The sequence below is a fragment of the Lissotriton vulgaris genome, chromosome 11, assembly GCF_964263255.1.
Source record: "Lissotriton vulgaris chromosome 11, aLisVul1.2, whole genome shotgun sequence".
NCBI classification, from domain to species: Eukaryota; Metazoa; Chordata; class Amphibia; order Caudata; family Salamandridae; genus Lissotriton; species Lissotriton vulgaris.
The window spans coordinates 7,503,606-7,519,488 of NC_141699.1; the positions used below are offsets into that span (position 1 = coordinate 7,503,606).

Below are 15,883 nucleotides of genomic sequence, written 5' to 3' on the forward strand. Positions count from 1 at the left end.
CCAGCATCTTTTCTTCCGGCTCCTGGTCCGTCTACGAGGATTCCCGACGTCTTTTCAGACCTATGCAGCTGCAGCCCCTGGGCTAGGTAACTTCGGCATTTCGGTGCCCCAGCATAGCCTCACTATCCAAGGGTCAGAATCTACTTTCGTTTTCTCCCTACCAGGTCGGGTTCGCCCGAGAACACTAACTTTCTAATTCCTAGCTACCATAGACTTTTGTCCCGCATCTCGCGTGAGTGCACACACTGCACCCGAGTCCCCTAGGTCTCCTAGAAGTAATCTAACGATTCCCTAGTCAAGTCCTAGCGATTCCAAAAGCTATTAGTACTGTACTTACCTGCTAGGAATTTCGCATTCCACTTTCAGAGTATATGGTTTTCCGTGCCCCTCGGGCATTTGTATATACTGTGCTAACTTAAGTATTTTTGTAAGAGTTTTGGTTTGTGCTTAGTACCCTGTCCTCATAAAGAGTACAGGGCTGTTGTGATCTTTAAATAAATAACTGTTTATTTTCATAACACTTGTGTGGTGTCCTTTCACTTGGTATTCAAGGGGTATATGTGTGGTAAACAGCTGGCTTAACGCGCCCTCTCGAGTCTTTAGCCTTAGACTGCTCGTATCCACGCTACTAGGATAGCTGGTCTATAAGGTTGACTTACAACCAATCATCAATAAGGGTTGCTGGACTGATACATAGTGTTCACTAGAATAGTGAGCACTGCATATCAGGCCACCTTCTCACAGGCTGTGCCGGTCTTGTGGAGTGCCTTGTGTGCGGGGATGAGGAGCTTGAAGGATATCCTCTTGTTGACGGGGAGCCAGTGCAGGTTTCTCAGGTGGGGGGTGATGTGGCCGTGTCATGGTAGATCAGTCGTGCCGAGGCGTTTTGGATGCGTTGTAGTCGATTGAGGAGCTTGGTCGGGGCTCCCGCGTAGAGGGAGTTTCCGTCGTCGAGTCTGCTGCTGACGAGGGCCTGGGTGACTGTCTTTCATGTATCTGTCAGGATCCATCTGTAGATCTTGCGGAGCATGCGGAGGGTGTTGAAGCAGGAGGAGGAGACGGCGTTGACTTGCTTCGTCATTGAGTGCATTGAGTCGAGGATGATTCCCAGGTTGCGTGCGTGATTGGTGGGGGTCGGGGCTTCCCCTAGTGCCGTTGGCCACCAGGAGTCGTCCCAGGCTGTTGGGTTGGAGCAGAGGATGAGGACCTCCGTCTTGTCAGAGTTCAGCTTCAGATGGCTGATCTTCCTCCAGTCAGCGACGGCCTTCATTCCTTCATGGAGGTTGGCTTTAGTGGTGATGGGGTCCTTGGTGAGGGAGAGGATCAGTTGAGTGTCGTCGGCGTAGGAGATTATGTTGAGGTCGTGCTGTCGGGCAACGTGTGCCAGGGGGGCCATGTAAATGTTGAACAGCGTCGGGCTGAGGGAGGATCACTGGGGTACGCCGCAGATGATGTCGGAGGCTTTGGAACAGAATGGGGGGAGGCGGCCGCTCTGGTTTCTGCCAGAGAGGAAGGAGGTGGTCCAATCCAGAGCCTTGTCTCGATCCCAGCGGCATGGAGGCGTGCGCGTAGTGTGCGGTGGCAGACGGTGTCGAAGACGGCAGAGAGGTCTAGGAGGATGAGTGCTGCGGTCTCGCCGTTGTCCAGCAGGGTCCTGATGTCTGATAAGGGCGGTCTCGGTGCTGTGGTAGCTGCAGAACCCTGTCTGGGAAGGATCCAGGATTATGTTCTCTTCGAGGTATCGGGTTAGCTGTCGGTTAACGATTTTCTTGATGACCTAGGTGCGGAAGGGGAGCAGAGAGATATGTCGGAAGTTCTTGAGGTCTCTTGTGTCTGCCTTGGGTTTTTTGAGTAGGGCGTGTTTCCAGCTCTCTGGGAAGGTAGCGGTCTCAAGGGAGAGATGGATGATGTTGCGTAGGTGGGGTGAGATGGAGCTGCTTGCTTTGTTGACGACGTGGCGCGGGAATGGGTCTGACAGAGCCGGAGTGGATTGTGCTCATGGTCTTGATGGTGTCATCGACGCTCACACTGGTCCAGGCTAGCAAGGGGACATGGTCAATGGTGTGCGGAGGGTCTGTTGTGTTGCTGTCTGTTGGGGCTGTCTGGGTGTTGAAGCTGTCGTAGATGTCTGCTATCTTGCGGTGGAAGAAGGTGGCGAGGGAGTCGCACAGGGCTTGCGACGGCGGGATGTCATTGGTGTTGGAGTTGGGGTTGGAGAGTTCCTTCACAATGTTGAAGAGCTCCTTGCTGTTGTGTGCGTTGTTGTCGAGGCGGTCTTCTTGGCAACCCTGATGAGGTGGTGGTGGTGGTTGCGGACGGCATCCTTGTGTGCTGCACGGCTGTCCAGAGTTTCTTCTCTGTGCCATTTCTTCTCTAGTTTCCGGCAGGCTTGCTTGGAGGTTGGGAGTTCTTTGGTGAACCAGCTGGCCCTCTTGCTGGCGTCTCTGTGTGGAGAGGGGGGTGGGGGGGGAGTTTTCTTTAGCAGAGTGAGGGTGTTGGTGCAGTCCTCGATCCAGCGTCTGAGGTTGTGGCCAGCGACATCTGTTTTGGAGGGTTCGGTGGGTGGGCTGAGAGCGAGGTTTGCATCTAGTTGGTCTTCAGTGATTTTGCTCCAGCGGCGGCGGGGATCTGTTGGGTGCGGTGGGTTTCTGGAAGGTGAAGTGGATGCAGCGGAGGTCGCTTTAGAGAAGTTCGGTGGTGTGGCTGACAGACGTGCAGGCTTGAGAAGAAGACTGGGTCAAGAGTGTGGCCGGCAGAGTGGGTGGGCGTTGTGACTAGTTGCCTCAGTCCGAGGTTGGCGAGGTTGTCGATCAGGGTGGTGGAGTTGCTGTCATGGTTGTTCTCAAGGTGAAAGTTCAGGTCTCCAAGAAGGATGTAGTCGGTCGGTCCTTCTGCGTGTACTTGTGGTGGCAATTGCGGCAGAATTTGTAAGGTGTTTTGTCCATTCCTGCGCTCAGGAGTCCCCCTGTGTGCGCATTGTGAGAAGGTGGCCTGATATGCAGTGCTCACTATTCTAGTGAACACTATGTATCAGTCCAGCAACCCTTATTGATGATTGGTTGTAAGTCAACCTTATAGACCAGCTATCCTAGTAGCGTGGATACGAGCAGTCTAAGGCTAAAGACTCGAGAGGGCGTGTTAAGCCAGCTGTTTACCACACATATACCCCTTGAATACCAAGTGAAAGGACACCACACAAGTGTTATGAAAATAAACAGTTATTTATTTAAAGATCACAACAGTCCTGTACTCTTTATGAGGACAGGGTACTAAGCACAAACCAAAACTCTTACAAAAATACTTAAGTTAGCACAGTATATACAAATGCCCGAGGGGCACGGAAAACCATATACTCTGAAAGTGGAATGCGAAATTACTAGCAGGTAAGTACAGTACTAATAGCTTTTGGAATCGCTAGGACTTGACTAGGGAATCGTTAGATTACTTCTAGGAGGCCTAGGGGACTCGGGTGCAGTGTGTGCACTCTCACGCGAGATGCGGGACAAAAGTCTATGGTAGCTAGGAATTAGAAAGTTAGTGTTCTCGGGCGAACCCGACCTGGTAGGGAGAAAACGAAAGTAGATTCTGACCCTTGGATAGTGAGGCTATGCTGGGGCACCGAAATGCCGAAGTTACCTAGCCCAGGGGCTGCAGCTGCATAGGTCTGAAAAGACGTCGGGAATCCTCGTAGACGGACCAGGAGCCGGAAGAAAAGATGCTGGCCGGTGACCAGTGAAGAAAGTTCAGTTGGATCCAAGCCTGGATCTCGAAGATAGATGACACCTGAAAGCAGAGGGGACCAAGTTCGAGACTACTAGCCAGTAGTCAGTGGGCACCAGGAGGGCACCGGATGGTAGCCACCTCGACAAGGTGAGTGGGTGACGCTTGACTCGAAGATCTCACGGACCAGGAGGCGTTGTCGGCGACCAGGATGGAGGATCGAGCTGTCCCACGAAGATGGAAGCTGTCGGCGTCGCTGGACCCAGGATTGGGCAACAAAGCCTTGGCAAATTCAAGCCCACGCGGTGGACCTAAAATGGCGTCTGGGGTGGACCAGGAGGGTCCGGGGTGCCTCTCTTGAACAAGGAAGCAAGGGCCAGCCTGGAGCAACCAGACCAGCAGTCGTGAAGTCGTTGGGCGTCGTTCAGAAGGCCACAAGCCAGCCGGCTAGTAGCCAAACAACGCGGTGCACAGCAAACAGCAGAAGGGCCCCACGCAGATCGTGGAGATGCAGGGAGGCTGATCTTGGGTGCTGGAGCTGCGCAGGGTCGGGGCTTCTCGGACCCCAAAGCACTCACCAGTGGAGGACACGGTGGGCTTGCAGTAAAGATGTCGTGCAGTCTTGGCGATCGTCGGTCCCTTGAGGTCTCGTCGCACTCACGGTTCTCAGCTTGGCTGTAGAGGTGAGTAGAGGTCAGAGGTGCCAGGGAAGCCGGGTCTCGTCGAGCTGGGTCGTCGGATTCGTGATGAAGGACTTGCAGCAGACCGCAGTGTTCTTTAGGATGGTGCCCGCTTGATGCAGGGTGACTACTCCTTAGCCACAAGGGAGAATCTTGAGGAAGAAATCGTGAAGTCCTTTCGAAGAAAGTGGTATCTTGATTCCAAAGATGATCTAATTTGAACAGGGGGCCCGCTCCTATCTTTATACTAAAAAAGGGGGCTGACCCGGTGACTAGGTCCTGCCTATGGGTGGGACCAGGAGGGGGGTGGTTACACCCCTCTCCCCTGCCGGACTTCCCCAGGCCAGGGGCTGGTGTGCCCCTGGAACTGGTTCTGACTGGCCTATGCGTAGAGAGCACCGGGGTGCCACTCAGCAGTCACCTTCCTGAAAAGCCCTGCCTACCCAGGATACACAAAACCATGTCTGGGACGGTGCTAGCACCGCCCCTGACAGGAAACCCTTTGTCCAGGCTCCCCTCACTGGAAGGACTCCCAGCTGCAGGGGGTCAGACTCGTGTCTGTGGTGGCAGCATCCATTTTGTGGAGCTGAGGCTTCAGTTAACTTTAACCGGGGTTCACAGTTACATACATGTCGTGTCCCTCTAGAAGGGTGGAATGCTAACCCCGTCGCCAGAATTGGCGAGGGGTTAGTATTCCAATTCGTATGACACCTTACTCGACATGTTTTGATAAAGCAATACCAAAGATAGCATTTAACCGCGAGGATTATAATGCACTTAAGAGTATATGGTATGCGATATCATGGAACAGCTATTAGGACTTGATTCCGCAAGCTGCAGACAGGCTCAGCTCATGCCAGAGCACCATCTCACATGATTCCAAGCACTCTGCCTTCAGGATTGTCAAGGCCTGCCATAGGAGTGACTGATAGGAATCTGTGTGTCCATTTTAGGGTTAGGTATAGGGATACTACACCTACAGCAAAGGGTGATTACACGACTTTGCCCCAGCTGTCATGCAGCCAGTTGTGTCAGATTTAGGAGGCCAGCCAGGGGTGGCATAATACATGCTGCAGCCCCTGGCAGCCCTGGGTACCCCTATGCCCTGAGTTACAGGGTCTGATAAGGTGGCCCAGTACCAATTGGTAGATGCACCTAGGGTACATGAGGTAATTTAGAAAGAGAACAGCCAGGCTGTGGGTCTGATTGGCAGGCCCACAGCCAGAGAAAGTCGTAAACCAGTGAAACAAAAGCAAAAAATCTGGGTGATCATAGGATTGCAGACCCTACTCTCCTACACGCATTCTCCGTTGGAAGTCGAAGTTTTCGATGTTCTCCTCCTTTGTCGTCGCGGCTCAGTGGTCTTGTTTTCTCGATGTATTCTCCAATCCTTTTCAGTGGATTTCAGTCTTTATCTTCTTTTCTCCAAAAACTCTGGAACCTCTCGGTGATGATCCAGACCCAACGGCGGAAAAAAGAATCTGAAGATGGCGCCCAAGGTTGGGAGCTTCCGCAGGAAGCGTGCCGACGTCACAGGAAGGACGTGTGACGTCAACGCTCAATTGGGCTACGAAAAAAAAACTACGATTCCGGACCCAACCACTAGACTGCGGTATAATGCACAGCATAGTGAATTCAGAAAGATTGAAGCTGCAAAAGATCTGTTACCCACCTCCTGCACTACATCAAATCCCCAGCGGCCTAGACCTGTTTCCCAGCCTCCTGCGGTCCACCAAACCCCCAGCGGCCTAGAGGATCTGTTACTCGGCCTCCTGCAGTCCATCAAACCCCCAGCGGCCTCGACCTGTTACCCGCCTCCTGCAGTCCACCAAACCCCAGTGGATCTGCAAATCCTGCGGCAAATACAATTTCAGCCAAAAAAGTCAAAACTTTGCATGCTTGAATGTTTCAGCCCAGCCATGTGATATTGGATACCAAACTGCAACTGCCAAACTACAGTGCCCTGTTGGCTGAAGTACCAGGAGTAGAATTAGATGTTTCCCAAAAAATGTGAGCAGGTGGCAGCTCTGAGGCATGTTTGCCAGTTCGAACACTGCAGGTAGGTACATTCAGTGTTCCCTCACAAGTGCACCCAAATACGTCAGATGTGTCACTGTAAAAGGGCCCACAGTGTTGCCTTTTACCAGTAATGAGTTGCGAGATGTCATTTACTTGGTGCCTCCTCTTAGCCAGGACGGGGCTGGCTGCTGAAGGCCGAAGCGAGAGTCTCTGCCCCACTGCGGCTTTTCGGCATGACGTTTGTGTGGGGGCCCGGGGGCTCACTCATTGCTCCTTTCGGCAAAGGCCGTGGCGCCGCACGATGAGCCCCCTCCCTCCCCCCCCCCTTCGGGAAGGAGGTCACTGTGGACGCCCCATGGTTTGCAGCCCGGGCCCGAGGGAACGCTGCAGCGCGCAGCCAGCACAAACAAGCTCACACCAGCAGGGGGAGCTCGGACCCTACACTTTACAAGAATGAAGCTTCTCTGCAGGAGCGAGAGAACCAACCACGGCCGTCCCAGCGCTGGCCGTCAGCAGGCGGGAGGTAGAGACACATGCATCCATCCCTGCTCTTTCGGGAGGGGGACAGAGCCCCCCTGGCTCATTCTAGGTCAGAGGGCCCCTCTGGACACTGGCGGTCAGACTCACCCTCCGGTGCGCTTCAGCCGCTCCGACCGGAAGCTCTCGTAGTGCAGGTCCTGGGTCACTTCCTGCAGGTCCTGCATGTGGGTCCTGAAAGAAGATAAAGTCTGGGATCAATGCAGGATCTTAAAACTGTTTCACTGAGCAAAGGAATGAAAGCTCTGGGTCAAAGTATTCATCAATGGCAACGCCGGGGCATCGGTGAAGCAACAGCACAGCATAGCGCTTCAATACACAGGACTCTTCACCCCTCAGTGTTCTCAACGTGCACCCCGAACCAGGGCCAGGGACAGCACATCCATAGCCAGGGCCACACTGCACAGCCACAGCCAGGGCCACACTGCACAGCCAGGGCCACACTGCACAGCCAGGGCCACACTGCACAGCCAGGGCCACACTGCACAGCCACGGCCAGGGTCACACTGCACATCCACGGCCAGGGCCACACTGCACATCCACGGCCAGGGCCACACTGCACAGCCACGGCCAGGGCCACACTGCACAGCCAGGGCCACACTGCACAGCCAGGGCCACACTGCACAGCCAGGGCCACACTGCACAGCCAGGGCCACACTGCACAGCCACAGCCAGGGCCACACTGCACATCCACAACCAGGGCCACACTGCACATCCACAGCCAGGGCCACACTGCACAGCCACGGCCAGGGCCACACTGCACAGCCAGGGCCACACTGCACGGCCAGGGCCACACTGCACGGCCAGGGCCACACTGCACAGCCAGGGCCACACTGCACAGCCACGGCCAGGGTCACACTGCACATCCACAGCCAGGGCCACACTGCACATCCACGGCCAGGGCCACACTGCACAGCCACGGCCAGGGCCACACTGCACAGCCAGGGCCACACTGCACAGCCACGGCCAGGGCCACACTGCACAGCCAGGGCCACACTGCACATCCACAGCCAGGGCCACACTGCACATCCACAGCCAGGGCCACACTGCACAGCCAGGGCCACACTGCACAGCCACGGCCAGGGTCACACTGCACATCCACAGCCAGGGCCACACTGCACATCCACGGCCAGGGCCACACTGCACAGCCACGGCCAGGGCCACACTGCACAGCCAGGGCCAGGGCCACACTGCACAGCCACGGCCAGGGCCACACTGCACAGCCAGGGCCACACTGCACATCCACAGCCAGGGCCACACTGCACATCCACAGCCAGGGCCACACTGCACAGCCAGGGCCACACTGCACAGCCAGGGCCAGGGTCACACTGCACATCCACGGCCAGGGCCACACTGCACAGCCACGGCCAGGGCCACACTGCACAGCCAGGGCCACACTGCACAGCCAGGGCCACACTGCACAGCCACAGCCAGGGCCACACTGCACATCCACAGCCAGGGCCACACTGCACAGCCACGGCCAGGGCCACACTGCACAGCCAGGGCCACACTGCACAGCCACAGCCAGGGCCACACTGCACAGCCACAGCCAGGGCCACACTGCACATCCACAGCCAGGGCCACACTGCACAGCCACAGCCAGGGCCACACTGCACATCCACAGCCAGGGCCACACTGCACAGCCACAGCCAGGGCCACACTGCACATCCACAGCCAGGGCCACACTGCACAGCCACGGCCAGGGCCACACTGCACAGCCACAGCCAGGGCCACACTGCACATCCACAGCCAGGGCCACACTGCACATCCACAGCCAGGGCCACACTGCACAGCCACAGCCAGGGCCACACTGCACATCCACAGCCAGGGCCACACTGCACAGCCACAGCCAGGGCCACACTGCACAGCCACAGCCAGGGCCACACTGCACATCCACAGCCAGGGCCACACTGCACAGCCACAGCCAGGGCCACACTGCACATCCACAGCCAGGGCCACACTGCACAGCCACAGCCAGGGCCACACTGCACATCCACGGCCAGGGCCACACTGCACAGCCACGGCCAGGGCCACACTGCACAGCCAGGGCCACACTGCACGGCCAGGGCCACACTGCACGGCCAGGGCCACACTGCACGGCCAGGGCCACACTGCACAGCCACAGCCAGGGCCACACTGCACATCCACAACCAGGGCCACACTGCACATCCACAGCCAGGGCCACACTGCACATCCACAGCCAGGGCCACACTGCACAGCCACAGCCAGTGCCACACTGCACAGCCACAGCCAGGGCCACACTGCACATCCACAGCCAGGGACACACTGCACAGCCAGGGCCACACTGCACAGCCACAGCCAGTGCCACACTGCACAGCCACAGCCAGTGCCACACTGCACAGCCACAGCCAGGGCCACAGAGCACAGCCAGGGCCACACTGCACAGCCACAGCCAGTGCCACACTGCACAGCCACAGCCAGGGCCACACTGCACATCCACAGCCAGGGCCACACTGCACAGCCACAGCCAGGGCCACACTGCACAGCCACAGAGCACAGCCACAGAGCACATCCATAGCAAGGGCAACACAGCACATCCACAGCCAGGGGCCACACTGCACATCCACAGCCAGGGGCCACACTGCACATCCATAGCCAGGGCCACACTGCACATCCATAGCCAGGGCCACACTGCACATCCATAGCCAGGGCCACACAGCACATCCATAGCCAGGGCCACACAGCACAGCCATACCCAGGGCCACACAGCACAGCCACAGTCAGGGCCCCACAGCACATCCATAGCCAGGGCCCCACAGCACATCCATAGCCAGGGCCCCACAGCACATCCATAGCCAGGGCCCCACAGCACATCCATAGCCAGGGCCCCACAGCACATCCATAGCCAGGGCCCCACAGCACATCCATAGCCAGACCCACAGAGCACAGCCATGGGCCAGGCCCACACATACATAATTAATATTAAACAAAGCAAACACATCACAGTTGGCCCTTAAGACAATGGTTTTGAAACGTTAAAATACCGTTCACTCACCATGTAAACGCATTTTATTGATCCACTCAAAATGGCAAACCTGTGTTCTCACAAATTATACACACTAAAGAATTTTAGTAGAGTTTAAGGGCACAACTTCTAACAAATACACAAACAGCTGTGCAGTACTGGTTTTCAATGCATACCACTACATATATAAATACAAAACAGAGCAAGGCAGTCAAACATTTCTACTGCGATCCGGGCATAGAGGACACATTATAAGACTTGTTGAAAAGCAGTGGTCCATATTACTTTTTTCTTACAAAAAAAAAATCGATTTGTGAAACTGAAAAAAGAAGCTAAAACATTTAAAAGACTTCAGTCGATGCAATTTTGACAGATTAGTATTGCCCGGTCATGCGTGACGCCTGCTGCCACTGGCATTTTAGTCACACCAACAACAACAACATCTTTGCATGCTTGAATCTTTCAGCCCAGCATTATAAATGTTAAGTTTCAAATTACAAGTCTCTGGTGCAGCGCGCTGCTGGCTAAAGAGCAAGGGATACATGTAGAGGTTTCCCAAGAAGAAATGGGAGCACGTGGCGGCTCTGAACATTTTTAACTGTTCGAGCACTACAGTTCCGCTATTCCTTTACAAGTGCACCCACAGACCTCAAATGTGTCACCATGAAAGATACCACAGTGTGTCTGACCATTGACAGGGAGGTGGCGAGACGTCATTTACTTGGTGGCCCACTCAGACGCCTAATCTGAGCCAGAACGGGGCTGACGGCTGACGGGCCCAGGTGAGTGACTCGGCCCGCTGCTTTTTTACACTAAAATCACAGAGGTGCTTTTCAGCATGACGTTTGCAGGCTGCCAAGTGTCACTCATCAGGGGTTAAACTAACGCATTCTGGGAAATTCCTTGCAGAACCTCTACATCCTAGCAAGCTCCTGCATATCAACTGGTTGAGTGGCCACTCAGTTTGAGCTTCTTCCTGCCCCATGTGGTCAATGAGGAGAATGGTTTGGGCCCTGGGCTGATGGCCCTCCCCCATTTGAAACCGCAATATGGATTGGATCCGACGTCAATCTTTATCCACTGGACAGCCGTGCGATTGGTGCTTCTGCAGGGGTGTTTTCTCGCCTCCGCCACGGACTGCGCGTGCTTCTGTGTAGGAACACCGTGGGTCAATGCCACCTCAGACCCGCTTGGGTATTGGATGCCGGACACTTGCACCTCTGAACACGCCTCTGCTCCCGCAGCCACAGTCACAGCTATGAAGAACATCAGGAAAGGGGCCTGGAGAGAAGTCTGCACAGACTCAACACTTATTGCAGCAGAGTGCAATAAACAACCTTCTTGGTGGATTTAAGACTTTCATAAAGCAGGCACACGAGGTGACACTAATCAGGCAGAGGCCCTCCATTCTGCACATGATCTAAAATGTGGCTTCATTATCCTATTTTCAAGTGGTGCTTTTTGGGCGAGAGTCCGTCTCTGTGGGGGTCCATGGAAGAGACTCATTCGCGGAAGGAAAAGGAGGTGGAGGGAAGCATGACTTCGGCAGAGGCGATCAAAATGTGGGGACAAGAAGCAGAGAGCGAGGAGAGTGGAAAGAAAAGCGGGATAAAACGGAGAGATATCTACTGCTTGTGACCACTGAGACAGTAAAGCCCTGCTGTGAAGACTGGAAGACGCTGTGGCTTGCCGCAGTCAGAACCAGGCCGGGCAGGTAACGGAGTCTCGGACTGGTGCAGATGGCAAGAGTGCAGCACAGAATTTCTTCTGCATCATGTGCTTCACATCTTGGAAAATATGAACTGCATGTTAGATAACTGTGGGTGATCTGAGCAAAGCGGCTGATTAATACCCATGAAACAGCAGCAACAGGTGCAGTAACCCTCAGCCCTCTGCTACCTCCTCAGCTCTATCCTTGGCCTTAAACTGAAAAGCCTGAAATGCAAAACTCCTTCGGTGAGGTGTGTCTCTACAGCCAACAGACCTCATAAGCGAAACTGCAAATCCCAGAATGCACTTTCACTGTTGTCAGACGCCAGTGATTGAGGCATGCAGTGTCTGTGTGGTGAGCCGTGTTCTTGTTATGTTACCCACAAGTTAAGTGGGTTTGATGGGAACGGTCTGCCGTCTCTTAGTGCGAGGGTAGCGTGCCATTCTGATTCCTATTTTCTGATCTAAAGCACAGACGCGCACTCTGTTGGTCCTATTGTGAGAGGGAGGCAGACGGTGGAATTAAGTTCGAGATTGTGTATAAAATATTCTCGAGTGACGCTGTTGAGACCAGACTATGAAACTGATCAAAAGGGGTAATTTCTGAAGCTAATTTCATTGACTAGATATACAGCTATTTTGTGCGCGAGATTAAGTGTCACACATATGGCACTAAAGTGTCACACGTTAGCATCCTTAAAACAAAGAAATGTCACTGACAAGCAACCTGAATTTTGGCAGCTATGGCTTTCTGGGGGCCCCGGGGGCTTACTAAATCCTCCATTCAGCCTTGCCATGGCGCCGCACGATGACCTCACTTCACGGCCCCCGTGGATGGGGGTGTCCAGGGGTGTAGCTCGGTCAGAAACATGGAGGGGCGCGAGATTCAGATTGTCCGATAATCCAACTGACATGCATGTGAATCATATGATAAGCAGCGAACAAGGGGGCATAACGGCCCGTGGAAAGGGGAAGGAGTGCAAATAGTGAGGGGATACTTAAAATATAGTATTTAAAAAAATATGTTTTAGGACCTTCAGAAAGAAGAGAGGGAGTAGGTTTCTGTCCGAGTATTTAAAAATCCCAGGTGAAATCCGACAGATACCTTAACATACCCGACTGAAAGCTCAGGACATGTACACAAATATTTACTAAATACATGTATTCGGGCGGAGAAAGACCCCGCTTGAGGTCACTGTGGACGTTCCAGTGTTTGAAGGCCTCTCTCTGCCCGATGGAAAGCTCCAGCGAAGCCAGCAAGCACAAGTTCTGGCCAGCAGGGGGTACTCGGACCCTACAAGAATGATCAAAATGTGGGGACAAGAAGCAGAGAGCGAGGAGAGTGGAAAGAAAAGCGGGATAAAACGGAGAGATATCTGACTGCTTGTGACCACTGAGACAGTAAAGCCCTGCTGTGAAGACTGGAAGACGCGGAATGAAGAATGAAGACAAGAATGAAGCGTCTCTGCAGGGGCAAGAGAACCAACCACGGCCGTCCCAGCGCTGTCCGCCAGCAGGCGGGAGACAGACAGACTCGAGACCCTGCCCGAAGCAACAGCAGCAAATGCTGGACAACTGCACCTGAGAAGGGAACATCTGTCTGTATGTATGCACACGCTCGGGGCTGAACATGGAACACACACGGTGCATACAGGGGCGGGGAGAGTTCAGGAAGTCCGCAGAGACTTCCGAAGCGCCTTGACTCTGCATTGGCTCACCGGAAGAACCCAGAGAGTCTGCCTCCCTCCGTTCAGATCCGAGGCCACCGAAGTCATCTGCGGCGTACCACAAGGATCTTCACTCAGCCCAACCCTCTTCAACATCTACATGAGCCCCCTCACAGCCATCGCACGCCAGCACAACCTCATCTCCTACGCCGACGACACCCAGCTCATCCTCTCCCTCACCAGCGACCCCACCACCGCCACAGCCAACCTACACGAAGGGATGAAAAACGTCGCCGACTGGATGAGGAACAGCCGCCTTAAACTGAACTCAGACAAGACGGAAGTCCTCATCCTGGGATCATCACCCTCTGCCTGGGACGACTCCTGGTGGCCCCCGGCCCTGGGCACCGCTCCCAAACCGACGGACCACGCACGCAACCTGGCTTCATCCTGGACTCCTCCCTGTCAATGACCAGACAAGTCAACGCCGTCTCATCCTTGTGCTACAACACCCTGCGCATGCTCCGCAAGATCTTCAGATGGATCCCCACGGAAACCAGGAAGACCGTCACCCAGGCACTCGTCACCAGCCGACTGTACTACGGGAACACCCTCTACGCCGGAACCACAGCGAAACTTCAAAAAAGACTCCAACGCATCCAGAACGCCTCCGCCCGACTCATCCTCGACATCCCCCGACACAGCCACATCACCGGACACCTGAGAGACCTGCACTGGCTCCCCGTCAGCAAGAGAATCACGTTCCGACTCCTCACCCACGCACACTCTCACAAAGGACATTAGCCACAGACTCCACTTCAGAAGGGGCTCGCTTACTCAGCAGTGTGTAACATGTGACCCGGGCTGCTGACGGATCCTTACAGGATCCACATGGATTTCTGTCACTAGTGACCACAAGCAGTCAGTCACCTGTAGCACTGAACTCTGCAGACCGCACCTGACCCCTTAAATGACACTGGTGTTTGGCCCCTTAGAAAGGAGCGGGCCCCTCACGGAAGCGCCATCTGGCGGCCCGGCTGCTGGTGCGGTCTGGCGGCCCGGCTGGAGGCGCCGTCTGGCGGCCCGGCTGGAGGCGCCGTCTGGCGGCCCGGCTGGAGGCGCCGTCTGGCGGCCCGGCTGGAGGCGCCGTCTGGCGGCCCGGCTGGAGGCGCCGTCTGGCGGCCCGGCTGGAGGCGCCGTCTGGCGGCCCGGCTGGAGGCGCCGTCTGGCGGCCCGGCTGGAGGCGCCGTCTGGCGGCCCGGCTGGAGGCGCCGTCCGGCGGCCCGGCTGGAGGCGCCGTCCGGCGGCCCGGCTGGAGGCGCCGTCCGGCGGCCCGGCTGGAGGCGCCGTCCGGCGGCCCGGCTGGAGGCGCCGTCCGGCGGCCCGGCTGGAGGCGCCGTCCGGCGGCCCGGCTGGAGGCGCCGTCCGGCGGCCCGGCTGGAGGCGCCGTCCGGCGGCCCGGCTGGAGGCGCCGTCCGGCGGCCCGGCTGGAGGCGCCGTCCGGCGGCCCGGCTGCAGGAGCCGTCCGGCGGCCCGGCTGCAGGAGCCGTCCGGCGGCCCGGCTGCAGGAGCCGTCTGGCGGCCCGGCTGCAGGAGCCGTCTGGCGGCCCGGCTGCAGGAGCCGTCTGGCGGCCTGGCTGGAGGAGCCGTCTGGCGGCCTGGCTGGAGGAGCCGTCTGGCGGCCCGGCTGGAGGAGCCGTCTGGCGGCCCGGCTGGAGGCCTGGCTGGAGGTGCCGTCTAGTGGCTCGGCTGGAGATGCAGTCCAGAGCACTGAACTCTGTAGACCGCGCCTGACCCCTTGAATGACACTGGTGTTTGGCCCCTTAGAAAGGAGCGGGCCCCTCACGGAAGCGCCGTCTGGTGGCCCGGCTGGTGGTGCCGTCTTGCGGCCCGGTTGCAGGCCCCGTCTGGAGGCCCCAGCTGGAGGCGCAGGCTGGCGGCCCGGCTGGAGGCCTGGCTGAAGGTGCAGTCTAGTGGCTCGGCTGGGATGCAGTCTAGTGGCTTGGTTGGAGGTGCAGTCTAGTGGCTCGGCTGCAGACTGAAGGATTCCTATTCTAATCCTGGTTTCTGCCTACGACCAAAGACTAAGACATCTTGTGTAATTAAAAACAAGTGTAGCGCAAATCTATAAATCCCCAGTTCGTGTACCCAATCTTGATTTAGTACCAAAGCCTGGCTGATCTACAATGCTACATCCATATATGCAACACATGTCTGTGCCAGGAGGGCACAGACGTTGCTGTGGCGTAAGCCTGTGCCTTCTATGTGGCAGTATCGGCAACAGAGACACATTTGATAGAAAGGACTCGGACAACTGAAGGGAGTCTGCACCCCAATCAGAAACACTTGTGATCTCTTCTATTATCGGGTGTGATAAGACTGACCTCTCAATCTCACTCTGAAGAGATACAAGCATCAGTGAAACATGCTTGAGGCTGCAGAGATCCAGTCAAGAAGACAGCAGAGGAATCGTCACAGTCGTGGGGCTAGCAGGCAGTGTCACAGCAGAGGCTCTGGCCTCTGGGAGGGAGAGGTTAGGTCACCAAAGCCTTTCTGGAGACTTC

At 56.1% G+C, this 15,883-nt stretch overlaps 1 protein-coding gene across 1 annotated transcript in view; it reads right to left on the bottom strand.

The window, feature by feature from the left end:
• Nucleotides 1-15,883, bottom strand: part of LOC147678877 (septin-2) — a 323,184-nt gene that overhangs the window by 110,514 nt on the left and 196,787 nt on the right. Inside the window, exon 10 of the mRNA XM_086942642.1 lies at nt 7,047-7,130. Coding sequence (XP_086798768.1) covers nt 7,047-7,130 — 84 coding nt within the window. The remainder of the gene's footprint in view (nt 1-7,046; nt 7,131-15,883) is intronic.